This window comes from Thalassophryne amazonica, chromosome 12 (genome assembly GCF_902500255.1).
Source record: "Thalassophryne amazonica chromosome 12, fThaAma1.1, whole genome shotgun sequence".
NCBI lineage: Eukaryota > Metazoa > Chordata > Actinopteri > Batrachoidiformes > Batrachoididae > Thalassophryne > Thalassophryne amazonica.
In genome coordinates, this window is record NC_047114.1 from 72,745,474 (window position 1) to 72,772,566 (window position 27,093).

Genomic DNA, 27,093 nt, shown 5'->3' on the forward strand with positions numbered 1-27,093 from the left:
AAATGGCTGTAGTGAATAATTGTTTTAAGAAGAGGAGGAGCACAGGATGGCATATAAGAGTGGAGGAAGGTGCACACAGGTTGACTGCATTCTCTGAAGAAGATGCAAGCTACAACCCCAATTCCAGTGAAGCTGGGACGTTATGTAAAATGTAAATAAAAACAGAATACGATTTGCAAATCCTCTTCAACCTATATTCAGCTGAATACACCACAAAGACAAGATATTTAATGTTCAAACTAATAAACTTTATTGTTTTTGTGCAAATATCTGCTTATTTTGAAATGGATGCCTGCAACACATTTCAAAAAAGCTGGGACAGTGGTATGTTTACCACTGTGTTACATCACCTTTCCTTCTAACATCACTCAATAAGGGTTTGGGAACTGAGGACACTAACTGTTGAAGCTTTGTAGGTGGAATTCTTCCCCATTCTTGCTTGATGTACGACTTCAGTTGTTCAACAGTCCGGGGTCTCCATTGTCGTATTTTGTGCTTCATAATGCGCCACACATTTTCAATGGGCGACAGGTCTGGACTGCAGGCAGGCCAGTCTAGTACCCGGACTCTTTTACTACAAAGCCATGCTGTTGTAAGACATGCAGAATGTTCCCAGAAAAAGACGTTGCTTGGATGGCAGCATGTGTTGCTCCAAAACCTGGATGTACCTTTCAGCATTGATGGTGCCATCACAGATGTGTAAGATGCCCATGCCATGGGCACTAACACAGCTCCATACCATCACAGATGCTGGCTTCTGAAGTCTGCGCTGGTAACAATCTGGATGACCTTTTTCCTCTTTTGTCCAGAGGACATGACGTCCATGATTTCCAAAAACAATTTGAAATGTGGACTCATCAGACCACAGCACACTTTTCCAATTTGCATCTGTCCATTTCAAATGAGCTCGGGCACCGGGGAAGGCAGCTGTGTTTCTAGATGTTGTTGATGTATGGCTTTCTCTTTGCATGGTAGAGTTTTAACTTGCACTTGTAGATGTAGCAACGAACTGTGTTAACTGACAGTGGTTTTCTGAAGTGTTCCTGAGCCCACGCGGTAAGATCCTTTACACAATGATGTCAGTTTTTAATGCAGTGCCACCTGAGGGTTCGAAGGTCACGGGCATTCAATGTTGGTTTTCAGCCTTGCCGCTTACGTGTAGAAAGTTCTCCAGATTATCTGAATCTTCTGATTATATTATGGACTGTAGATGATGTAATCCCTAAGTTCCTTGCAATTAAATGTTGAGAAACATTGTTCTTAAACTGTTGGACTATTTTTTCATGCAGTTGTTCACAAAGTGGTGATCCTCATCCCATCTATGCTTGTGAACGGTTGAGCCTTTTGGGGATGCTCCTTTTATGCCCAATCATGACTCTCACAATTAATGTCCTCAGTTCCCAAATGCTTACTGAGTGTTGTTAGAAGGAACGGTGATGTAACACAGTGGTAAACATACCAATGTCCCAGCTTTTTTGAAAAGTGTTGCAGGCATCCATTTCAAAATGAGCAAATATTTGCACAAAAACAGTAAAGTTTATCAGTTTGAACATTAAATATCTTGTCTTTGTGGTGTATTCAGTTGAATACAGGTTGAAGAGGATTTGCAAATCATTGTATTCTGTTTTTATTTACATTTTATACAATGCCCCAACTTCATTGGAATTGGGGTTGTAATAGAAACTGGAGTCTGTAAGATGGTGATAGAAGAGAGTGCAGTTGGACTGCATCAGATGGTGCTTTATGGGATGACTTTAGAGGTGAAGACGAGGAAGCAAGTGAGAGCTCAACAAAGGATCAGATGCTGGAAAATATGTGCACCACATTAGGGTGATAAAGGATGCAGATGGTAATGTGCAGAGAGTGTCTTGAAGGTGGAGGGAATATTCTGAGGAGCTGATGAATGAAGAAAAAGACAGAGAGAGAAGGCTGGATGATGAGGAGAGAGTAAATCAGGAAGTGCAATGGATTATTAAGGATGAAGTGAGGGCAGCTATAAAGAGGATGAATATCAGATAGGCAGTTGGTCCAGATGACATTTCAGTGAAGGCAAGGAAACGTTTAGAAGAGACAGCAGTTGAGTTTCTAACCAGATTGTTTAATAAAAGCTTGGAAAGTGAGAGGATGCCTGAGGAGTGGAGAAGAAGTGTGCTGGTTCCGAGTTTTATCAACAAGGGTGACGTGCAGAGCTGCAGTAACTACGGAGGCCTAAAGGTGATCAGCCACAGCATGAAGTTATGAGAAAGAGTAGTAGAAGCTAGGCCTAAAAAGGATGTAAAGATCTTTGAGCAGAAATATTGTTTCCTGCTAAGAAAGAGCACTACAGCTGCAATGTTTGCTCAAAGAGTGCTGATGCTGGAGAAGTATAGAGAAGGCCAGAAGGAGTTACATTGTGTGTTTGTGGATTAGAGAAAGCTTATGCATGAGGATGTCTGGAGTGGCAGAGAAGCATGGTGCAGGATATATACATGGACAGTGTGACAGTGGTGATTTGTGCAGTAGGACTAACAAATACATTCATGGTGGAGGTGGGATTACACCAAGGATCATCTCTGAGCCCATTCTTGTTCACAGTGGTGATGGACAGTTTGACGGACGAGATCAGACAGGAGTCTTCATGGACTATGATATTTGCAGATGACATTGTGATCTGTAGTGAAAGTACAGAACAGGGTGAGACTAGTTTGGAGATGCGGCGATATGCTCTGGAGAGAAGGGGAATGAAAGTCGGTAAGAGCAAGACTGAGTACATGTGTGTGAATGAGAGGGACCGTGGTGGAATAGTGCAGTTACAAGGAGTAGAGGTGGTTATGGTAAATGGACGGCGTTTATATAGCATTTTTCCATGTGCATCAGACGCTCAAAGCGCTTTACAATAATGCCTCACATTCACCCCAGTGTCAGGGTGCTGCCATACAAGGCGCTTGCTAAACACCGGGAGCAACTTGGGGATTAAGTACCTTGCCCAAGGGCCCTTAGTGATTTTCCGGTCAGGCTGGGAAGGTAGGTGAGTTTAAATACTTGGGGTCAAAGTAATGGAGAATGTGGTAGAGAGGTAAAGAGTGCAGGCAGGGTGGAGAAAGGTGGCAGGAGTGATTTGTGACAGAAGGTTATCTGCAAAAGTGAAGGGGAAAGTCTTCAAGACAGGAGTGAGATCAGCTATGTTGTACGGCTTAGAGACGGTGGCACTAACAAAAAGACAAGAGGTAGAGCTGAAGATGCTGTGATTTTTGTTGGTAGTGACGAGGATGGACAGGATAAGGAATGAACATATCAGAGGGACAGCTCAGGTGGGACGGTTTGGAGACAAAGTCAGAGAGGTGAGATTGTGATGGTTTGGACATGTGCAGAGGAGGGGCCCAGGGTATATAGGGAGGAGGATGCTGAGGATGGAGCCACCAGACAGGAGGAGAAAAGGGAGGCCAAAGAGGAGGTTTATGGACGTGGTGAGGGAAGACATGCAGGTGGTTGGCGTGACAAAGGAACATGCTGAGGACAGGGTGAGATGAAAATGGATGACCTGCTGTGGCGACCCCTAACAGGAACAGCCGCAAGAAGAAGAAGGAGATTAAAAGTTAGAATATTAGCAGCATAATAACATTCTGAAGCTCATCTCAATGCTAGCACAGGTTTGCTAGTATAAAATACTAATAACTGTGATAACTAAAAGGTGAGCATTATTCAGATTTACATACCTTTTAAATATGACTTATATTTGTACACCCACCAGTCCAAACTGTGGACTGGTAGGTGTACAAATATAAGATTATGGGATCACTGAATCACAAAGAATTATTTTGCACGACTCTGTGTCCAACATGTAAGAGTGTTGCACTCTCCGAGTTCCCATTTCACTTTAACTTGCTTTTTTAATTGTCTTGCACTGATTGGGTGTTTCAAAACTGGGGTGTTAAAGTTTCAGAGTTAATTTCAACCCTTAAAATGTTACTGTTTCATCTTGACCAATGTTGCTCTTATTTCTCAGAGCTGATTCAACTCACTTTACAAGGGCAATTTAGCTCATGAAAAGCATGATATTTAACACTGTCCAAGAGTTGATAGAGAAATAAGATGTGGGTTTGTCCCCCCCCCACCCCCACCCCTCCACCCTTTACTGCAGCATGCATACAGTTCCAGTCAAAAAAGTGCATTTAAATCCCAACAGTTTTAAAGTACTGTGTAATGTTGAAAAATGACACTGCTGAGAGTTAAAATCTGATCTATGTCCATGTGTTGACAGTTTATACATAATGTTACTTTAAAAAGTGTGGATCTGCATAAACTCTGTCGGAGTTTATTTGTCGGAGGCATGTCATGTTTTCGTCATGATTTTGTAATGTACAAAATTTAAACATTTGTTCCTCTCGTATATGTGTTCACAGAACAATGTGGACTTTGGCATTAGGAATGACTGGATTTTTGGCGGTGATCAAGGTCAAGACTCCCAGTTACATGACTTGGTTGGTCATACCACTTAGTGCCACCAGGTGGGGCTAGTCCAACACGGATAGAAGATTCAGAGGGCAGAAAAAGAAAATTGCAGTCCTTATCTGATAAGATGATGCAGCGATCAGAAACAACTGTGTCAGAGTCTTATTATAGGAGAGTGTAAACTGAAGCTGCGTTTGACGTAAGAGTTTGTCACTCACTTGACTCCATTTGTGGAGATGATCCTGGTGGATGAGGCGTTGAAAACCTTTTCAAAGCGTTGTAGTTTGAACCAGTCCATCCTGTGGTGAAACAGTCCCTTGTCACACCTCGCAAAACAACTCCCAGTTGTGCCATAGCCGATACATACAGTTAGGTCCATATACAACCCCTGGCAAAAATTATGGAATCACCGGCCTTGGAGGATGTTCATTCAGTTGTTTAATTTTGTAGAAAAAAAGCAGATCACAGACATGACACAAAACTAAAGTCATTTCAAATGGCAACTTTCTGGCTTTAAGAAACACTATAAGAAATCAGGAAAAAAAATTGTGGCAGTCAGTAACGGTTACTTTTTAGACCAAGCAGAGGGAAAAAATATGGAATCACTCAATTCTGAGGAAAAAATTATGGAATCATGAAAAACAAAAGAACGCTCCAACACATCACTAGTATTTTGTTGCACCACCTCTGGCTTTTATAACAGCTTGCAGTCTCTGAGGCATGGACTTAATGAGTGACAAACAGTACTCTTCATCAGTCTGGCTCCAACTTTCTCTATTGCTGTTGCCAGATCAGCTTTGCAGGTTGGAGCCTTGTCATGGACCATTTTCTTCAACTTCCACCAAAGATTTTCAATTGGATTAAGATCCGGACTATTTGCAGGCCATGACATTGACCCTATGTGTCTTTTTGCAAGGAATGTTTTTACAGTTTTTGCTCTATGGCAAGATGCATCATCATCTTGAAAAATGATTTCATCATCCCCAAACATCCTTTCAATTGATGGGATAAGAAAAGTGTCCAAAATATCAACATAAACTTGTGCATTTATTGATGATGTAATGAAGCCATCTCCCCAGTGCCTTTACCTGACATGCAGCCACATATCATCAATGACTGTGGAAATTTACATGTTCTCTTCAGGCAGTCATCTTTATAAATCTCATTGGAACGGCACCAAACAAAAGTTCCAGCATCATCACCTTGCCCAATGCAGATTCGAGATTCATCACTGAATATGACTTTCATCCAGTCATCCACAGTCCACGATTGCTTTTCCTTAGCCCATTGTAACCTTGTTTTTTTCTGTTTAGGTGTTAATGATGGCTTTCGTTTAGTTTTTCTGTATGTAAATCCCATTTCCAAAGGCGGTTTCTTACAGTTCGGTCACAGACGTTGACTCCAGTTTCCTCCCATTCGTTCCTCATTTGTTTTGTTGTGCATTTTCGATTTTTGAGCCATATTGCTTTAAGTTTTCTGTCTTGCTTGGTCTACCAGTATGTTTGCCTTTAACAACCTTCCCATGTTGTTTGTATTTGGTCCAGAGTTTAAACACAGCTGACTGCGAACAACCAATATCTTTTGCAACATTGCGTGATGATTTACCCTCTTTTAAGAGTTTGATAATCCTCTCCTTTGTTTCAATTGACATCTCTCATGTTGGAGCCATGATTCATGTCAGTCCACTTGGTGCGACAACTCTCCAAGGTGTGATCACTCCTTTTTAGATGCAGACTAATGAGCAGATCTGATCTGATGCAGGTGTTAGTTTTGGGGATGAAAATTTACAGGGTGATTCCATAGTTTATTCCTCAGAATTGAGTGAGTCCATATTTTTTTCCCTCCGCTTGGTCTAAAAAAGTAACCGTTACTGACTGCCACAATTTTTTTTCCTTATTTCTTACAGTGTTTCTTAAAGCCAGAAAGTTGCCATTTGAAATGACTTTAGTTTTGTGTCATGTCTGTGATCTGCTTTTTTCTACAAAATTAAACAACTGAATGAACATCCTCCGAGGCCAGTGATTCCATAATTTTTGCCAGGGGTTGTATATGCGTACACAGACAAAGGTCTTGATGTTTTTGTAAGATGAAAATTTTGATAAGTACAATCTGACCAATCACAGCCACTACAGCTCATCATGAGTGGCCTGGTGGCCTCTGTCACTTGTTGTCCTGTGTAAAGTTTGCCATACATATAACTGTCATACTTTTCTGTTAATTTATCAAAGAATTAATGAGGGAATAATGCTGCAGCAGGTAAACCCAAGATGGGAACCTCCAAGTTCCACAAAGTGATCGCCCGCTTGATCAACTCTGAATTTAACATGTATGCCCGCAGTAACGTGACATGTTGCCTTTATAGTCACTTTTCGTCGATGAGCAAGATGGAAAATGTCTCACATGAGTCCATTTATATTTGTAGTCTCAAAGTAGAAGCAGTATTAATTATTGCAGATAACAATACAAGAGCTATAACACTGAAAACGTTAATAATATACAGATAATGTAAAGGTATCGCATACAAAAGTAAATGATTTGTTAAAAGTAATTAAAGAGCATTTGTATTATTGCTATTTCCCGTTATGAGATGCACCGTAATACTTGGGTGATGATTCCATACCTATCACAATTGTTAAGAAATGTGCTTCTAAAAGTACTGTAATATGATTTTACAACATACAATCACAGGGAAAAAGTTACTGCACCCTTGAGCTTCTTTTATGACATCAAATAAAAACAAATGATAAACAAAATCAAGTTTCTTCCTATTAAAAGTTCTAAAATTATGTCCTTTGAATTCACAGTGAAAACTAATCTCTACCACATGACATAAATTTAATAAAAATATAAAAGCCAAAACAATAGTTTACATAAGTAAGGATACCGTTTTCTATAACGCACTTTTTTTTTTTGTTTAAACTTGTTTGGCTGGTCGTCTGACTTGCATGTTGAAGCGATTTTATATACAGTACTGCATTATCATCTACAACCACAAGATGATACCATTTACACATGTGGCAATCAAATGTAGACAGGAACCCGACTCTGCACGCGACTTGTTTGCAAAAGCAATGGAGCAGTGTGGATAGACTTAAGTAAGGCTAACTGTATAATCCAGTTGTTTTAAAATGTTAATTTATATTTATTGAGGAAGATGTCTGCACGTTTAGCTCTCTTTCTTACAATAATAGCTAGCATGTTCCATTTCTACTCAAACATCGGAACTTCCCTGTTACATCCCACAGGAATTTCCCCCTGAAGTTGTAATTTTGGCTTATTAACTTGTTTGGACCCAACATACAGAGTGTTTGCAATCCAAGATGGCTGCTCCAAGCATCAACAGTAGTGAAAGCTGTATTTTTCAGGGTTTTTTTTTTTTGCACTTCCTGCTTTGTTTGTGCCAAATTTAATAAATCATGCACACAGTACTATCTTACTGCTAAATATAGACATGTTGCTATCCTATTTTTAATGTGTGAAATACCACACAATGTGTCGTTTATCAACTGGTGCTACTAATATTGGCTAGCCCAGAAGATGTTGCTAACAATAAGTGGTTACACCACATTATTATCACTTTACCGGAGCTTTGCTGGGCCGGTATCATAGATTTACGTCGATGCTATCTGGCTATACCCGCCTGCTGTGCGTAAACAAATGACGTCATTAGCACGCACAGCCCAAGAACTGTCTGCAGAGAGAAAAAAGAAAGGCAAGAAGTGTGTGTTGGTCCCAATATGGATATTCCGGATGATTTTCTCATGGATAGTACGACGACAGCAGCCATGAGCAGCCAGCTTGATGAGGACGCACTGGCGAATTTGGGGAGCAGCGCGCGCCAGCCGACATGACAAAAGTTTAAGTGAGCCAACTTTTTATGTACGTGTTACATGTTGTGTATCTCAGTAAAAAGTTATAATAATGCAAATAACATGCTGTTGTCGTGCGGTGTGCATTTTCTGAGTCCCTCCGTTCATGACCAGTCGGGCCTCTGGAAATGCATACCGCCCTCCAAAAGCATGTTATTGTATTATAATAAATGGAACAGCTAATTAAAACACTAATGTAACATCTGCATCATCTATGATGGCACACCATCTGTGATGGTGCAGGATAATATGAGGTCTCTCTGTTGGACCGCATATTGTTGTAGTACTTTGTAGTCAAAAATCTTAGAGGCATCTAGTTTATTTTCTGACTTGTGGTGTTGTGTGGAAGATAATGTTTTCATTATCGGATTAGCTTTTCAGATAACTTTGAAAAACATTATTGGACTAATTATCTTCCGATAAGTTTTGGTCCGATAATTTTTAGACCACTAACGTATTTTTGCAGACGTGGTAAACAAAGCTGAATACTTACAAACATTTATGAAATCTAAAATCAGTTGAGTACCTACCTGTTAAACGTTTTGTAGTAGATGCACAGTTCTATCCTCCATAAACAGAGGAGAGCTGGTTCTAAAAGAAACTGCTGTACCCTCTGCAAGCAAAGGAGAACTGGTCACAGAAAATGGGGCAAAAAAAAAGCTTATTTCTTCTGACCCCATACTGATACGCTGGCAATATCACCCAAGTCATCCAGAGGCATACAGTTTTAACTCATGGTTTTTTGAGTTAATTTTTGACAAGTTATTTAAATTAACGTTATGTCTGTGAAGTTTTATGAAGTGAAAATATTAGATATATGTTTGAGTTTTAAAGTAATGCACTAATTTTGAAGGTTTTAGTGTGGACATGCTGTGCCCAGCAGTGCATTATGGGTAATGTCAGTACATTCACGACAGAAGAAATGCATTTCAGATGCTCTGATCAGGCTCCACACGGACAACAGCATTAAACTCTTTGTGCCTAAAACTCTCGTGAATGTATTCTCTGGGTTTATAGGTGTTCTTATTGTGTTTGTTTTATGTAAAAATGCCAGAAGCAGCTCAGGTCGCTTCTTCATTATTTTCAATTGGAATGATTGCAATCGATTCCTGTTTGCTATTTAGAGTCCTGCTTATATCAAACACTGTCTGTCGTCTTTGTTCCAGAGTAATACATATAAGATGTCTGAAATTCAGTTTGCGTTTATTAAATTCCATGCATTTTAAACGTAGGAGACACGGATTATCTGGAATTTTGTTTTGGCAAGTTTTCACGGTCATGGCAATATTCACCCTAAAGCTGGGCAGACACTGTATGATATTTTCCATCATTGTACTCAGCTCCAGCTCAAACTGTACGACAAAACCGCACGGTGTAAAAGTTCAGAGCGCAGGATTTATGTTCTCACACTATACGGCCCAATGCTCTGCTGCGATCTGACTGCTCACATTGTACATTCAAAATCCACACGTTGGACTCGTGTTGTTACGTGGGCCGCTGAAGAGGAGGTACTGCTGGCCCACCACCACCAGAGGGCGCCCTGCTTGGAGTGCGGGCTCCAAGCACGAGAGGGCGCCAGACCCAGAGGAAGTGACAGCTGTCACTCATCGCACCAGCTGTCACTCATCTACACCAATACATAAGCCGGACTGCAACTCCACCTCCCCGCCGAGAAATCGACTACCAAGAGGTAATTTCTCTGCTGACTGACACTTTGTGTAATAATCTGAACTTCTGTTGCAGCCGTTTTCCTGGAGTGTTGCCTTGTCTGTGGGATTGGCGTTTGGTGTGACAGCGACGGCTTCGCCTCACACCCCAACCCAGATAAGTGGTTAACCAGGAGCTGCACGAGTGTGTGATTGGAGGTGGAGGTGCTCCCTCCTAACTGTATACAGACTGTGGACTACTGGGTGTGCGGAATCACACTCATTCATCTTGTCTCTGCTTTCTGCCAGCAGTACCAGGGTTGACAGCCGAAGACAGAGGCCACCTGGGGACGCGGGACTTGGCGGCTCCGGTGTTCTTCAGACCGTTGGTGGTGGAAGCCGTGTGGGACGCGGCTTCTCTCTCGTCGGGGGTCTTCTATCTTCAAGCCTGCCCACACGTCACCTGGTGTTAATTGACTTTACAAATTTTGTGTGTTTAGTTGTGTGTTGTCACAACATTAAATTGTTACTTTTTGGCTTATTCATTGTCCGTTCTTTAGCGCCCCCTGTTGTGGGTCCGTGCTACGACACCTTCCCAACACGTGTTTCGAGAAGCAAAACGTAAATAGAAGCTTTTTTTCAAACTTTACTTACATTTCTTATTTTTACAAAAACTCTTGATGGGAGACATCAAAGTTAAAACAAAACAAAACAAAAAAAACAATATCAATCAATCAATCAATCAATTTTTTTTATATAGCGCCAAATCACAACAAACAGTTGCCCCAAGGCGCTTCATATTGTAAGGCAAGGCCATACAATAATTATGTAAAACCCCAACGGTCAAAACGACCCCCTGTGAGCAAGCACTTGGCTACAGTGGGAAGGAAAAACTCCCTTTTAACAGGAAGAAACCTCCAGCAGAACCAGGCTCAGGGAGGGGCAGTCTTCTGCTGGGACTGGTTGGGGCTGAGGGAGAGAACCAGGAAAAAGACATGCTGTGGAGGGGAGCAGAGATCGATCACTAATGATTAAATGCAGAGTGGTGCATACAGAGCAAAAAGAAAAAGAAACAGTGCATCATGGGAACCCCCCAGCAGTCTACGTCTATAGCAGCATAACTAAGGGATGGTTCAGGGTCACCTGATCCAGCCCTAACTATAAGCTTTAGCAAAAAGGAAAGTTTTAAGCCTAATCTTAAAAGTAGAGAGGGTGTCTGTCTCCCTGATCTGAATTGGGAGCTGGTTCCACAGGAGAGGAGCCTGAAAGCTGAAGGCTCTGCCTCCCATTCTACTCTTACAAACCCTAGGAACTACAAGTAAGCCTGCAGTCTGAGAGCGAAGCGCTCTATTGGGGTAATATGGTACTACGAGGTCCCTAAGATAAGATGGGACCTGATTATTCAAAACCTTATAAGTAAGAAGAAGAATTTTAAATTCTATTCTAGAATTAACAGGAAGCCAATGAAGAGAGGCCAATATGGGTGAGATATGCTCTCTCCTTCTAGTCCCCGTCAGTACTCTAGCTGCAGCATTTTGAATTAACTGAAGGCTTTTTAGGGAACTTTTAGGACAACCTGATAATAATGAATTACAATAGTCCAGCCTAGAGGAAATAAATGCATGAATTAGTTTTTCAGCATCACTCTGAGACAAGACCTTTCTGATTTTAGAGATATTGCGTAAATGCAAAAAAGCAGTCCTACATATTTGTTTAATATGCACTTTGAATGACATATCCTGATCAAAAATGACTCCAAGATTTCTCACAGTATTACTAGAGGTCAGGGTAATGCCATCCAGAGTAAGGATCTGGTTAGACACCATGTTTCTAAGATTTGTGGGGCCAAGTACAATAACTTCAGTTTTATCTGAGTTTAAAAGCAGGAAATTAGAGGTCATCCATGTCTTTATGTCTGTAAGACAATCCTGCAGTTTAGCTAATTGGTGTGTGTCCTCTGGCTTCATGGATAGATAAAGCTGGGTATCATCTGCGTAACAATGAAAATTTAAGCAATACCGTCTAATAATACTGCCTAAGGGAAGCATGTATAAAGTGAATAAAATTGGTCCTAGCACAGAACCTTGTGGAACTCCATAATTAACTTTAGTCTGTGAAGAAGATTCCCCATTTACATGAACAAATTGTAATCTATTAGACAAATATGATTCAAACCACCGCAGCGCAGTGCCTTTAATACCTATGGCATGCTCTAATCTCTGTAATAAAATTTTATGGTCAACAGTATCAAAAGCAGCACTGAGATCTAACAGAACAAGCACAGAGATGAGTCCACTGTCCGAGGCCATAAGAAGATCATTTGTAACCTTCACTAATGCTGTTTCTGTACTATGATGAATTCTAAAACCTGACTGAAACTCTTCAAATAGACCATTCCTCTGCAGATGATCAGTTAGCTGTTTTACAACTACCCTTTCAAGAATTTTTGAGAGAAAAGGAAGGTTGGAGATTGGCCTATAATTAGCTAAGATAGCTGGGTCAAGTGATGGCTTTTTAAGTAATGGTTTAATTACTGCCACCTTAAAAGCCTGTGGTACATAGCCAACTAACAAAGATAGATTGATCATATTTAAGATCGAAGCATTAAATAATGGTAGGGCTTCCTTGAGCAGCCTGGTAGGAATGGGGTCTAATAAACATGTTGATGGTTTGGATGAAGTAACTAATGAGAATAACTCAGACAGAACAATCGGAGAGAAAGAGTCTAACCAAATACCGGCATCACTGAAAGCAGCCAAAGATAACGATACGTCTTTGGGATGGTTATGAGTAATTTTTTCTCTAATAGTTAAAATTTTGTTAGCAAAGAAAGTCATGAAGTCATTACTAGTTAAAGTTAATGGAATACTCAGCTCAATAGAGCTCTGACTCTTTGTCAGCCTGGCTACAGTGCTGAAAAGAAACCTGGGGTTGTTCTTATTTTCTTCAATTAGTGATGAGTAGAAAGATGTCCTAGCTTTACGAAGGGCTTTTTTATAGAGCAACAGACTCTTTTTCCAGGCTAAGTGAAGATCTTCTAAATTAGTGAGACGCCATTTCCTCTCCAACTTACGGGTTATCTGCTTTAAGCTACGAGTTTGTGAGTTATACCACGGAGTCAGACACTTCTGATTTAAAGCTCTCTTTTTCAGAGGAGCTACAGCATCCAAAGTTGTCTTCAATGAGGATGTAAAACTATTGACGAGATACTCTATCTCCCTTACAGAGTTTAGGTAGCTACTCTGCACTGTGTTGGTATATGGCATTAGAGAACATAAAGAAGGAATCATATCCTTAAACCTAGTTACAGCGCTTTCTGAAAGACTTCTAGTGTAATGAAACTTATTCCCCACTGCTGGGTAGTCCATCAGAGTAAATGTAAATGTTATTAAGAAATGATCAGACAGAAGGGAGTTATCAGGGAATACTGTTAAGTCTTCTATTTCCATACCATAAGTCAGAACAAGATCTAAGATATGATTAAAGTGGTGGGTGGACTCATTTACTTTTTGAGCAAAGCCAATAGAGTCTAATAATAGATTAAATGCAGTGTTGAGGCTGTCATTCTCAGCATCTGTGTGGATGTTAAAATCGCCCACTATAATTATCTTATCTGAGCTAAGCACTAAGTCAGACAAAAGGTCTGAAAATTCACAGAGAAACTCACAGTAACGACCAGGTGGACGATAGATAATAACAAATAAAACTGGTTTTTGGGACTTCCAATTTGGATGGACAAGACTAAGAGACAAGCTTTCAAATGAATTAAAGCTCTGTCTGGGTTTTGGATTAATTAATAAGATGGAATGGAAGATTGCTGCTAATCCTCCACCCCGGCCCGTGCTACGAGCATTCTGACAGTTAGTGTGACTCGGGGGTGTTGACTCATTTAAACTAACATATTCATCCTGCTGTAACCAGGTTTCTGTTAGGCAGAATAAATCAATATGTTGATCAATTATTATATCATTTACCAACAGGGACTTAGAAGAGAGAGACCTAATGTTTAATAGACCACATTTAACTGTTTTAGTCTGTGGTGCAGTTGAAGGTGCTATATTATTTTTTCTTTTTGAATTTTTATGCTTAAATAGATTTTTGCTGGTTATTGGTAGTCTGGGAGCAGACACCGTCTCTACGGGGATGGGGTAATGAGGGGATGGCAGGGGGAGAGAAGCTGCAGAGAGGTGTGTAAGACTACAACTCTGCTTCCTGGTCCCAACCCTGGATAGTCACGGTTTGGAGGATTTAAGAAAATTGGCCAGATTTCTAGAAATGAGAGCTGCTCCATCCAAAGTGGGATGGCTGCCGTCTCTCCTAACAAGACCAGGTTTTCCCCAGAAGCTTTGCCAATTATCTATGAAGCCCACCTCATTTTTTTTTTATATACAATACAATACAAGATTTTACATGAGTTGAAGGGGGGAAAAAGAAACAGAAGCTGCTCTCCCAAAGAGAAGATCACTGTTTATGCTCTCTCCAATTCTGCATCGGTGTTTGCACATGCGCAGTGCGAGAGGTTGGACGCTTGCAACACTTCAGCAGCGGGATACCCTCACGATGGCCGACCAGAATATCAACAGGTTTGATTTTCATCCGACCATACGATTGCCGATCAGCAGATGGTCGTGAGAAGTTAAACGTAGCTCGTTACTCCATGTATACTACACGATGCAGGACGCGCGATTAAGCTGAAAAACGGCGTGATCCAAAAAATTCTCTCGTGAGTGAAAAATCGGCTGAAAAAAGGCCAAAACTCGCACAGTGTAAGGACAGCTTAAGTACTGAGCATCTGGGCACCAGTAGATCATGGCAGTGTTCTATTTATTTTGACACCAGTTATATCAGACAGTTATCTAATTACAACTTGGCTTTTTTTTAAATGCCTTTTTTTTTTCAAATTAAAAAATGGCATATTTTACAAAAGCACATTTATCTGTAAACACCAACACAAGACACACCTCACATTAATGTGTTGGTTTACACAGAATGAATGAGTCAACCATTCAGTGTTAGCGGAGGCATATTTTACCCATAATCCCTTTGGCATCTGTCTGCGTTTGTTACAAAACTTCAGAATTAGTGCATTATTCAACATTAAAAGACATATGTTCTATTTTAACTTTGTACAAATGATAGAATTGACATTAATGGAGTTATGATGTCTTAGCCTCACTTTTGACAAATACCCAGTCAGTAGACAGACTTGTGGATAGTTTAAACTTGGTGCTCAAAACAACACTCAACATGATTGCACCACCTGTATTGAAACCGCACTCCTCCAAATCACAGTCACCTTGGTTCAATGATTACCTGCGTGACCTCAACCATAAAGCAAGAGGTCTAGAACGGAAATGGTGTCGTTCAAAATTAGAAGTATTCCACCTTGCATGGCATGATGCTATCTTAGACTATAAGCATGCATTATTGGCTACAAAGCAGACCTACTACTCTGATTTGATCAACAAAAACAAGCATAACTCAAAGTTCTTGTTCGACACAGTGGCAACACTTATTCATGGACAACCACCTGTAGCTCGCACTCCTTTTACAGCACAAGATTTCCTGGATTACTTTGAGAAGCAAACAGATGACATTAGGTTGAACATATCCCAGCATGCCTTAACCCAGCCACTACACCATGCTATTGAGGTGGATGCCACTACTGAGGTATTACCTAGATTTACAGAATTTGAGAGTATCTCTCTAGGCATGCTGACGAAACTCATAACGTCAACAAAAAGCACAACCTGTTTATTTGATCCTATACCAACAAAACTGTTTAAGGACCTGTGGCCCACTCTTGGGCCGATTGTGCTGGAAATTATTAATCTTTCTTTAACTTCTGGATCTGTTCCTAAATGTTTCAAATCTGCAGTGATTAAACCATTGCTTAAGAAACCTAATCTTGACCCTAGTGTATTGATAAACTATCTGTTGTGTGTTGGGGGGTTTGGCTGGATATTTTGTTGTTTTCTTTTCTTTTCTCTCCAGGTGGTATGCAAACTGGTTTTTGTCTGTGGAGAAGGTGCTGGCAGAAGCGTCCTTCACCCTCATCAGCATTATTGGCTGCACTTGTGGAGGATGTTCACGTGCAGGCCTAATGACTTGCAGCACCTGTGGATGATGCTCACGTGCAAACTTAAAGACTTTCAGCTGAAGCAGATAATGAGATGGCGTTCTGCATTTAAGCCATGAGTGATTCGAGCAGAATTGCCGGGAACTCGACCTTGTGATGTTCGTTTGTGAGACGCTGAGGACCGCGCCTGGGTTTGACACATCGTGCCTGTGAAGGAGGACGGGTGAGGGACACATGCTGTCAGCACACCTCAGAGGTGATGATTGTCTGAATAAGTGTTAACAGTAATTTGGTATTTTGTTACGCAGTATATTTGAACATTGATGAGAATTGTGCAGCTCGCTTCTCACTGCCGTGGCGTACGGAATGATGATCCTCCACCTGTTGTGAGAAGCTGCTCATTTACATAAAGCTTAAATTCAGACCTGAATGTGTTGGTGATAGTGTGTGCCTCTGAAGGATACTTGTTGTAGCTCTGTTGACTTCTCTCAAAAATTCTTGAAAGAGTAGTTGTAAAACAGCTAACTGATCATCTGCAGAGGAATGGTCTATTTGAAGAGTTTCAGTCAGGTTTTAGAATTCATCATAGTACAGAAACAGCATTAGTGAAAGTTACAAATGATCTTCTTATGGCCTCGGACAGTGGACTCATCTCTGTGCTTGTTCTGTTAGACCTCAGTGCTGCTTTTGATACTGTTGACCATAAAATTTTATTACAGAGATTAGAGCATGCCATAGGTATTAAAGGCACTGCGCTGCGGTGGTTTGAATCATATTGGTGGTTGGCTCTCACTGCGGTATTGTATCACTTCCTGTTCCGGAGCACAGCGGTGTTTTTCTGTATCTGTTAGCTGTTTAATCTGCGCAGTTAGATTGATCGAGTTATCTAGATTACGATTTGTTTCCCAGTGTAATCTTTACGTGCCTTAACTAAAGCACTCATTCTGCTGAATCACCTCTAAATTATTTACACATTATTCATTTTGCGTGTTTTTAGGAATCCGCTAGCTTAGCGTAGCTACTAGCTCTTAGCCGATTTAGCATGGCGGCTTCTCCTGTCTCTCCCGCACTTTTCTGCTCTGGGTGTGAAATGTTTAGTTATTCCTCGGCCTCCTTTAACAGTAATGATACTTGTAATAAGTGTAGCTTATTCATAGCTTTGGAGGCCAGGTTGGGCGAATTGGAGACTCGGCTCCGCACCGTGGAAAATTCTACAGCTAGCCAGGCCCCTGTAGTCGGTGCGGACCAAGGTAGCTTAGCCGCCGTTAGTTCCCCCCTGGTAGATCCCGAGCAGCCGGGAAAGCAGGCCGACTGGGTGACTGTGAGGAGGAAGCGTAGTTCTAAACAGAAGCCCCGTGTACACCGCCAACCCGTTCACATTTCTAACCGTTTTTCCCCACTCGATGACACACCCGCCGAGGATCAAACTCTGGTTATTGGCGACTCTGTTTTGAGAAATGTGAAGTTAGCGACACCAGCAACCATAGTCAATTGTCTTCCGGGGGCCAGAGCAGGCGACATTGAAGGAAATTTGAAACTGCTGGTTAAGGCTAAGCGTAAATTTGGTAAGATTGTAATTCACGTCGGCAGTAATGACACCCGGTTACGCCAATCGGAGGTCACTAAAATTAACATTAAATCGGTGTGTAACTTTGCAAAAACAATGTCGGACTCTGTAGTTTTCTCTGGGCCCCTCCCCAATCAGACCGGGAGTGACATGTTTAGCCGCATGTTCTCCTTGAATTGCTGGCTGTCTGAGTGGTGTCCAAAAAATGAGGTGGGCTTCATAGATAATTGGCAAAGCTTCTGGGGAAAACCTGGTCTTGTTAGGAGAGACGGCATCCATCCCACTTTGGATGGAGCAGCTCTCATTTCTAGAAATCTGGCTAATTTTCTTAAATCCTCCAATCCGTGACTATCCAGGGTTGGGACCAGGAAGCAGAGTTGTAGTCTTACACACCTCTCTGCAGCTTCTCTCCCCCTGCCATCCCCTCATTACCCCATCCCCGTAGAGACGGTGCCTGCTCCCAGACTACCAATAACCAGCAAAAATCTATTTAAGCATAAAAATTCAAAAAGAAAAAATAATATAGCACCTTCTACTGCACCACAGACTAAAACAGTTAAATGTGGTCTATTAAACATTAGGTCTCTCTCTTCTAAGTCCCTGTTGGTAAATGATATAATAATTGATCAACATATTGATTTATTCTGCCTAACAGAAACCTGGTTACAGCAGGATGAATATGTTAGTTTAAATGAGTCAACACCCCCGAGTCACACTAACTGTCAGAATGCTCGTAGCACGGGCCGGGGCGGTGGATTAGCAGCAATCTTCCATTCCAGCTTATTAATTAATCAAAAACCCAGACAGAGCTTTAATTCATTTGAAAGCTTGTCTCTTAGTCTTGTCCATCCAAATTGGAAGTCCCAAAAACCAGTTTTATTTGTTATTATCTATCGTCCACCTGGTCGTTACTGTGAGTTTCTCTGTGAATTTTCAGACCTTTTGTCTGACTTAGTGCTTAGCTCAGATAAGATAATTATAGTGGGCGATTTTAACATCCACACAGATGCTGAGAATGACAGCCTCAACACTGCATTTAATCTATTATTAGACTCTATTGGCTTTGCTCAAAAAGTAAATGAGTCCACCCACCACTTTAATCATATCTTAGATCTTGTTCTGACTTATGGTATGGAAATAGAAGACTTAACAGTATTCCCTGAAAACTCCCTTCTGTCTGATAATTTTTTAATAACATTTACATTTACTCTGATGGACTACCCAGCAGTAGGGAATAAGTTTCATTACACTAGAAGTCTTTCAGAAAGCGCTGTAACTAGGTTTAAGGATATGATTCCTTCTTTATGTTCTCTAATGCCATATAACAACACAGTGCAGAGTAGCTACCTAAACTCTGTAAGGGAGATAGAGTATCTCGTCAATAGTTTTACATCCTCATTGAAGACAACTTTGGATGCTGTAGCTCCTCTGAAAAAGAGAGCTTTAAATCAGAAGTGTCTGACTCCATGGTATAACTCTCAAACTCGTAGCTTAAAGCAGATAATCCGTAAGTTGGAGAGGAAATGGCGTCTCACTAATTTAGAAGATCTTCACTTAGCCTGGAAAAAGAGTCTGTTGCTCTATAAAAAAGCCCTCCGTAAAGCTAGGACATCTTTCTACTCATCACTAATTGAAGAAAATAACAACCCCAGGTTTCTTTTCAGCACTGTAGCCAGGCTGACAAAGAGTCAGAGCTCTATTGAGCTGAGTATTCCATTATCTTTAACTAGTAATGAGTTCATGACTTTCTTTGCTAACAAAATTTTAACTATTAGAGAAAAAATTACTCATAACCATCCCAAAGACGTATCGTTATCTTTGGCTGCTTTCAGTGATGCCGGTATTTGGTTAGACTCTTTCTCTCCGATTGTTCTGTCTGAGTTATTTTCATTAGTTACTTCATCCAAACCATCAACATGTTTATTAGACCCCATTCCTACCAGGCTGCTCAAGGAAGCCCTACCATTATTTAATGCTTCGATCTTAAATATGATCAATCTATCTTTGTTAGTTGGCTATGTACCACAGGCTTTTAAGGTGGCAGTAATTAAACCATTACTCAAAAAGCCATCACTTGACCCAGCTATCTTAGCTAATTATAGGCCAATCTCCAACCTTCCTTTTCTCTCAAAAATTCTTGAAAGGGTAGTTGTAAAACAGCTAACTGATCATCTGCAGAGGAATGGTCTATTTGAAGAGTTTCAGTCAGGTTTTAGAATTCATCATAGTACAGAAACAGCATTAGTGAAGGTTACAAATGATCTTCTTATGGCCTCGGACAGTGGACTCATCTCTGTGCTTGTTCTGTTAGACCTCAGTGCTGCTTTTGATACTGTTGACCATAAAATTTTATTACAGAGATTAGAGCATGCCATAGGTATTAAAGGCACTGCGCTGCGGTGGTTTGAATCATATTTGTCTAATAGATTACAATTTGTTCATGTAAATGGGGAATCTTCTTCACAGACTAAAGTTAATTATGGAGTTCCACAAGGTTCTGTGCTAGGACCAATTTTATTCACTTTATATATGCTTCCCTTTGGCAGTATTATTAGACGGTATTGCTTAAATTTTCATTGTTACGCAGATGATACCCAGCTTTATCTATCCATGAAGCCAGAGGACACACACCAATTAGCTAAACTGCAGGATTGTCTTACAGACATAAAGACATGGATGACCTCTAATTTCCTGCTTTTAAACTCAGATAAAACTGAAGTTATTGTTCTTGGCCCCACAAATCTTAGAAACATGGTGTCTAACCAGATCCTTACTCTGGATGGCATTACCCTGACCTCTAGTAATACTGTGAGAAATCTTGGAGTCATTTTTGATCAGGATATGTCATTCAAAGCGCATATTAAACAAATATGTAGGACTGCTTTTTTGCATTTACGCAATATCTCTAAAATCAGAAAGGTCTTGTCTCAGAGTGATGCTGAAAAACTAATTCATGCATTTATTTCCTCTAGGCTGGACTATTGTAATTCATTATTATCAGGTTGTCCTAAAAGTTCCCTAAAAAGCCTTCAGTTAATTCAAAATGCTGCAGCTAGAGTGCTGACGGGGACTAGAAGGAGAGAGCATATCTCACCCATATTGGCCTCTCTTCATTGGCTTCCTGTTAATTCTAGAATAGAATTAAAATTCTTCTTCTTACTTATAAGGTTTTGAATAATCAGGTCCCATCTTATCTTAGGGACCTCGTAGTACCATATCACCCCAATAGAGCGCTTCGCTCTCAGACTGCAGGCTTACTTGTAGTTCCTAGGGTTTGTAAGAGTAGAATGGGAGGCAGAGCCTTCAGCTTTCAGGCTCCTCTCCTGTGGAACCAGCTCCCAATTCAGATCAGGGAGACAGACACCCTCTCTACTTTTAAGATTAGGCTTAAAACTTTCCTTTTTGCTAAAGCTTATAGTTAGGGCTGGATCAGGTGACCCTGAACCATCCCTTAGTTATGCTGCTATAGACGTAGACTGCTGGGGGGTTCCCATGATGCACTGTTTATTTCTCTTTTTGCTCTGTATGCACCACTCTGCATTTAATCATTAGTGATCGATCTCTGCTCCCCTCCACAGCATGTCTTTTTCCTGGTTCTCTCCCTCAGCCCCAACCAGTCCCAGCAGAAGACTGCCCCTCCCTGAGCCTGGTTCTGCTGGAGGTTTCTTCCTGTTAAAAGGGAGTTTTTCCTTCCCACTGTAGCCAAGTGCTTGCTCACAGGGGGTCGTTTTGACCGTTGGGGTTTTACATCATTATTGTATGGCCTTGCCTTACAATATAAAGCGCCTTGGGGCAACTGTTTGTTGTGATTTGGCGCTATATAAAAAAAAAATTGATTGATTGATTGATCATATTTGTCTAATAGATTACAATTTGTTCATGTAAATGGGGAATCTTCTTCACAGACTAAAGTTAATTATGGAGTTCCACAAGGTTCTGTGCTAGGACCAATTTTATTCACTTTATACATGCTTCCCTTAGGCAGTATTATTAGACGGTATTGCTTAAATTTTCATTGTTACGCAGATGATACCCAGCTTTATCTATCCATGAAGCCAGAGGACACACACCAATTAGCTAAACTGCAGGATTGTCTTACAGACATAAAGACATGGATGACCTCTAATTTCCTGCTTTTAAACTCAGATAAAACTGAAGTTATTGTACTTGGCCCCACAAATCTTAGAAACATGGTGTCTAACCAGATCCTTACTCTGGATGGCATTACCCTGACCTCTAGTAATACTGTGAGAAATCTTGGAGTCATTTTTGATCAGGATATGTCATTCAAAGCGCATATTAAACAAATATGTAGGACTGCTTTTTGCATTTACGCAATATCTCTAAAATCAGAAAGGTCTTGTCTCAGAGTGATGCTGAAAAACTAATTCATGCATTTATTTCCTCTAGGCTGGACTATTGTAATTCATTATTATCAGGTTGTCCTAAAAGTTCCCTAAAAAGCCTTCAGTTAATTCAAAATGCTGCAGCTAGAGTACTGACGGGGACTAGAAGGAGAGAGCATATCTCACCCATATTGGCCTCTCTCATTGGCTTCCTGTTAATTCTAGAATAGAATTTAAAATTCTTCTTCTTACTTATAAGGTTTTGAATAATCAGGTCCCATCTTATCTTAGGGACCTCGTAGTACCATATCACCCCAATAGAGCGCTTCGCTCTCAGACTGCAGGCTTACTTGTAGTTCCTAGGGTTTGTAAGAGTAGAATGGGAGGCAGAGCCTTCAGCTTTCAGGCTCCTCTCCTGTGGAACCAGCTCCCAATTCAGATCAGGGAGACAGACACCCTCTCTACTTTTAAGATTAGGCTTAAAACTTTCCTTTTTGCTAAAGCTTATAGTTAGGGCTGGATCAGGTGACCCTGAACCATCCCTTAGTTATGCTGCTATAGACGTAGACTGCTGGGGGGTTCCCATGATGCACTGTTTCTTTCTCTTTTTGCTCTGTATGCACCACTCTGCATTTAATCATTAGTGATCGATCTCTGTTCCCCTCCACAGCATGTCTTTTTCCTGGTTCTCTCCCTCAGCCCCAACCAGTCCCAGCAGAAGACTGCCCCTCCCTGAGCCTGGTTCTGCTGGAGGTTTCTTCCTGTTAAAAGGGAGTTTTTCCTTCCCACTGTAGCCAAGTGCTTGCTCACAGGGGGGTCGTTTTGACCGTTGGGGTTTTACATAATTATTGTATGGCCTTGCCTTACAATATAAAGCGCCTTGGGGCAACTGTTTGTTGTGATTTGGCGCTATATAAAAAAATTGATTGATTGATTGATTGACTTACCTCACCTTTTCCATCCTTCACAGAGTCAGTTTGTCGTATCCACCTGGGGGGTGTTCGGCGGTGAGTCTGGGTCCAGAAGCGTCGGGCTTCGATCCATTTGGGCGCTGGAGAGCGCGCCGTCCTTCACCTCACCAGACTACCGCACATTTATGTTGTACACAAATTATTGCACAGAAGGGAAATAAATTTGTTTTGTTTTTGGAATCGCTTTCTGGTTATTTAGCGCTGGGTTCAGTCAGACGCTGGTCCGCTCCTCAACTCGCGTCTGCACATAACAGTAGTTCCCGGCCATTCCAAAATGGACCCAGCGGCAGAAGCGGTTCCTTTTGCTGAAAGAGTTCAAGAATACTTGGAGAAGATATGGGAGCAATTACGGCCTCTCGCAAATCAAATTAAACAAACAGATGCTCGCATTACGGAGCTTGCAGCGCAAGCCGTTCTGCTTCCTGCTGCTCCAGCTGCGGCACTATCGATACTGGTGCAGATAACTCCGTCACCCAAGGGGAGGCGGAGTGCGGCGGATTATTCCGTGGATTTCCGAATTTTTTCTGCTCAGTCTGGTTGGAATGCCGCAGCTTTGAGAGGAGTGTTTGTGGATGGTTTGAACGATTCATTAAAAGACGAGCTAGCAGTCCGTGACGAACCAAAGATTTAGATGAGCTAATATCTTTGGCTATTCGTCTAGATGATCGGATAAAGGAGCGTGGACGCGAGAGAGGGCGGACATCAGAGCGGGTCTTTTCGTCTCGACACAGATCAGGGCTGCCTCTTCTTCGCCCCACTGAGACTCCTCCGACGGGACCTCTGGCTCCTCTTGCGGATGAGCCCATGCAGCTCGGACGAGCTGAAGCCGCCATATTGCCCCGGTCACATAAGTGTCAAGAAAGATAACGATGACGTATCTCCAGGTGTTCTTAGACAGGCATAATAATGGACACACACACAAAAAAAGGGGCAGATCTTTGGTTGTTTAGTTATTTGGGCTGTTTTTGTTATCATGTAAGGGGTTATGAATTGTTTAGGGACTTAGAGGCGGTTCTGGTGGAGTGAATGACTGGAAGTTCGGAGCTCGGCTGGACTCAGGTAATCATTATTTGAATTTAGGTAATTTTTGTTTGAAGATTGGGTCGTTTTGTTTTGTTGTTTTTATTTCCCTGTTTCCCTAACCCCAACCTCACATGCTCTAAGACCGTTTGTCTTTTGGGTTGTGGGGTGGTGCAGGTTGGTTACGCTGAGCGTTTCTCAGAAAACCTCTGCACCTGGGGGGGGGGGGTTGTCAGGGGCGTTTTTTTGGGTTTGGTTGATGCCCGGTTCCACTCCAGCCCCGGTGGGCCTTTGACCGTTCGTCATTGGTGTTACCGGGGTGTGGTGCAGCGGGAACGTACCTTAGTCGGAGTGGTGGGCCGATCTGTGCCGTTCGCCATTTCAGTAGTTCCACCCCTCCCGATGGGCTGGTGGTATGGTCGGTTTGGGGGCACCGGACGTATTTCCGGTTTTCCGCTGCGCTTAGGGGATGGGACTGGGTTAGTTTTTCCTGCTTCCTTCCCCAGCTTGGTAGTTTTGTGCCGTTCGCCAAAATTGAGCTGACGATAGGCTCTGGGAGTGATCTGTGGTCTTTCGGTGTGCTGGGGGGGGGGGGGTAACAGGGTTTGCCGGTTGTTTTATTTGCCCCCGGGGTGTTTTAATGAAGTCCACCGGGGGTTGGGTTTTTGTGTTTTTTATATTTCCTTCCAGGTTCCACCTCCAGGGTTGATGGGACGGTCCTCTGGGGGGGAATTGATTGTGGGGCCGACTAGCCAAGTGTGGCCGGGTCTGGGGTTCCTGGGTTGTGGGGAGGGTGCCTCCTGGGGTTGATGGTACGGTCCTCTGGGGGGCGCTGTTGCTCCATGAATACCTGGGGACCTCTGTGGGATTCCGGCTTTGGCTGTTACTCCTGGAACTGGCGGTAAAGGTCTTCTGGGGGTGTTGGGCTCTGCACGTCGTTCTGGGGGGGGTGTTTGTTATTTTTCTTTGTGAATTTATGTTTGTATTGTGTTGTTGGGCTATGTTGGGTTATTGGATTTGGGAGTTTTTCTTTTCTTCCCAGGTTGATGGGACGGTCCCCTGGGGAGGGTTTGGGTGGGTTTTTGTGTTTTTTCTTGTATGTTGGGTTGTATATGGGACTCTTTTGGGGTTTTGTTGATGCCAGCCGGCCTTCCAGCCGCGGTGCCCTGTCCTGCTGTCTGCGGTGGACTTTGGGAGCGTTACGCCGTCTGCTTCCTGTCGTGGACCCCGGAGGAGGTGCTGTTCTCGGGCCTGGTCTGTTCGGTCGCCGGGAGGCTTCCCGTTGATGGGGGGGTACTGTTGTGTGTTGGGGGGTTTGGCTGGATATTTTGGTGTTGTTTTCTTTTCTTTGCTCTCCAGTGGTATGCAAACTGGTTTTTTTTTCTGTGGAGAAGGCGAAGAGTCCTTCACCCTCATCAGCATTATTGGCTGCACTTGTGGAGGATGTTCACGTGCAGGCCTAATGACTTGCAGCACCTGTGGATGATGCTCACGTGCAAACTTAAAGACTTTCAGCTGAAGCAGATAATGAGATGGCGTTCTGCATTTAAGCCATGAGTGATTCGAGCAGAATTGCCGGGAACTCGACCTTGTGACGTTCGTTTGTGAGACGCTGAGGACCGCGCCTGGGTTTTGACACATCGTGCCTGTGAAGGAGGACGGTGAGGGACACATGCTGTCAGCACACATCAGAGGTGATGATTGTCTGAATAAGTGTTAACAGTAATTTGGTATTTTGTTACGCAGTATATTTGAACATTGATGAGAATTGTGCAGCTCGCTTCTCACTGCCGTGGCGTACGGAATGATGATCCTCCACCTGTTGTGAGAAGCTGCTCATTTACATAAAGCTTAAATTCAGACCTGAATGTGTTGCTGATAGTGTGTGCCTCTGAAGGATACTTGTTGTAGCTCTGTTGACTTACCTCACCTTTTCCATTCTTCACAGAGTCAGTTTGTCGTATCCACCTGGGGGGTGTTCGGCGGTGAGTCTGGGTCCAGAAGCGTCGGGCTTCAATCCATTTGGGCGCTGGAGAGCGCGCCGTCCTTCACCTCGCCAGACTACCGCACATTTATGTTGTACACAAATTATTGCACAGAAGGGAAATAAATTTGTTTGTTTTTGGAACCGCTTTCTGGTTATTTAGCGCTGGGTTCAGTCAGACGCTGGTCCGCTCCTCAACTCGCGTCTGCACATAACACTATCGGCCGATATCAAATTTATCATTTTGCTCTAAAATTCTGGAAAAAGTGGTGTCACAGCAGCTCGAAGACTATCTTACTGAGAATAATCTCTTTGAGCCACTGCAGTCTGCTTTTAAAGGAAAATAAATTGAAAATTGAATTAAATTATTCTATCAGTATTAATTGTATTTATAAACCAAACCATAAGTCCACACTGCTTTATTTTCCAAGACCTCCGCCTCACAGCAACGCTGTTATTGAGTAAAGAGTTGAGCTTCTCTGCTACTCTCAACTGCTTCGCTGCTGGAAGCTATGTAATAAACAGGAGCTTCCAGCAGTGGCAGGGTGCACAAAGACAGAAGTGCTGACTCATTGTTTGGGTCCTGTAGTCACCTTGATGCTACCAGAAGCGATTGTGGTGTTAAAACTCAAAATCAGCGTGTTAGTAATTGCAAGTGTACCAGAGACAATACTGGAAGTTATTGGTTATCTGTAGCTTCTGATAAATTTTTGGGTAGTTTATCGGTTTAGCTTTATAAAAGATAACTTTTCAGTTAGCTGACTATCTGTTGTGGTTACTTGTGCCCACCACTGATCATTTCGAAGACCAACTTGCAACTTTAAAATAAAACAATATAGCCTGTAGCTTCTGCTGCTAATGCAGTGTTTGTCTTCTAAGTACATAATGTGAGTGAAAAGAGGCTTCCAAAACATCTAAAAATAAAGCCTAGGATGTAGTCAACTGTGTAGTTACATCTCCATGCCCAGGACATTACCAAGGAGATGACTATAAATTATTTTACTGGTAGGTTTTCTTGTTGCACGACGCTATAGCAACATGTTTCAAAAATAAATGCGCCTTTTTCCTCTTTGCAATACATTTTTGGACAGTGGCGACTAATACACTGATGCAAACTTCAAGTATACCACAACTAAATTGTCACTTCAACAGACAGTTTTCTTGGGACATTTTCAAAGGT

The 27,093-nt window shown here is 42.0% G+C and overlaps 1 protein-coding gene across 1 annotated transcript in view; it reads right to left on the reverse strand.

The window, feature by feature from the left end:
* The window catches only part of mppe1 (metallophosphoesterase 1), a 60,114-nt gene that overhangs the window by 8,599 nt on the left and 24,422 nt on the right, over window positions 1–27,093 (reverse strand). The window contains exon 4 of the mRNA XM_034183448.1: window positions 4,650–4,730. Within this exon, the coding sequence (XP_034039339.1) occupies window positions 4,650–4,730 (81 nt within the window). The remainder of the gene's footprint in view (window positions 1–4,649; window positions 4,731–27,093) is intronic.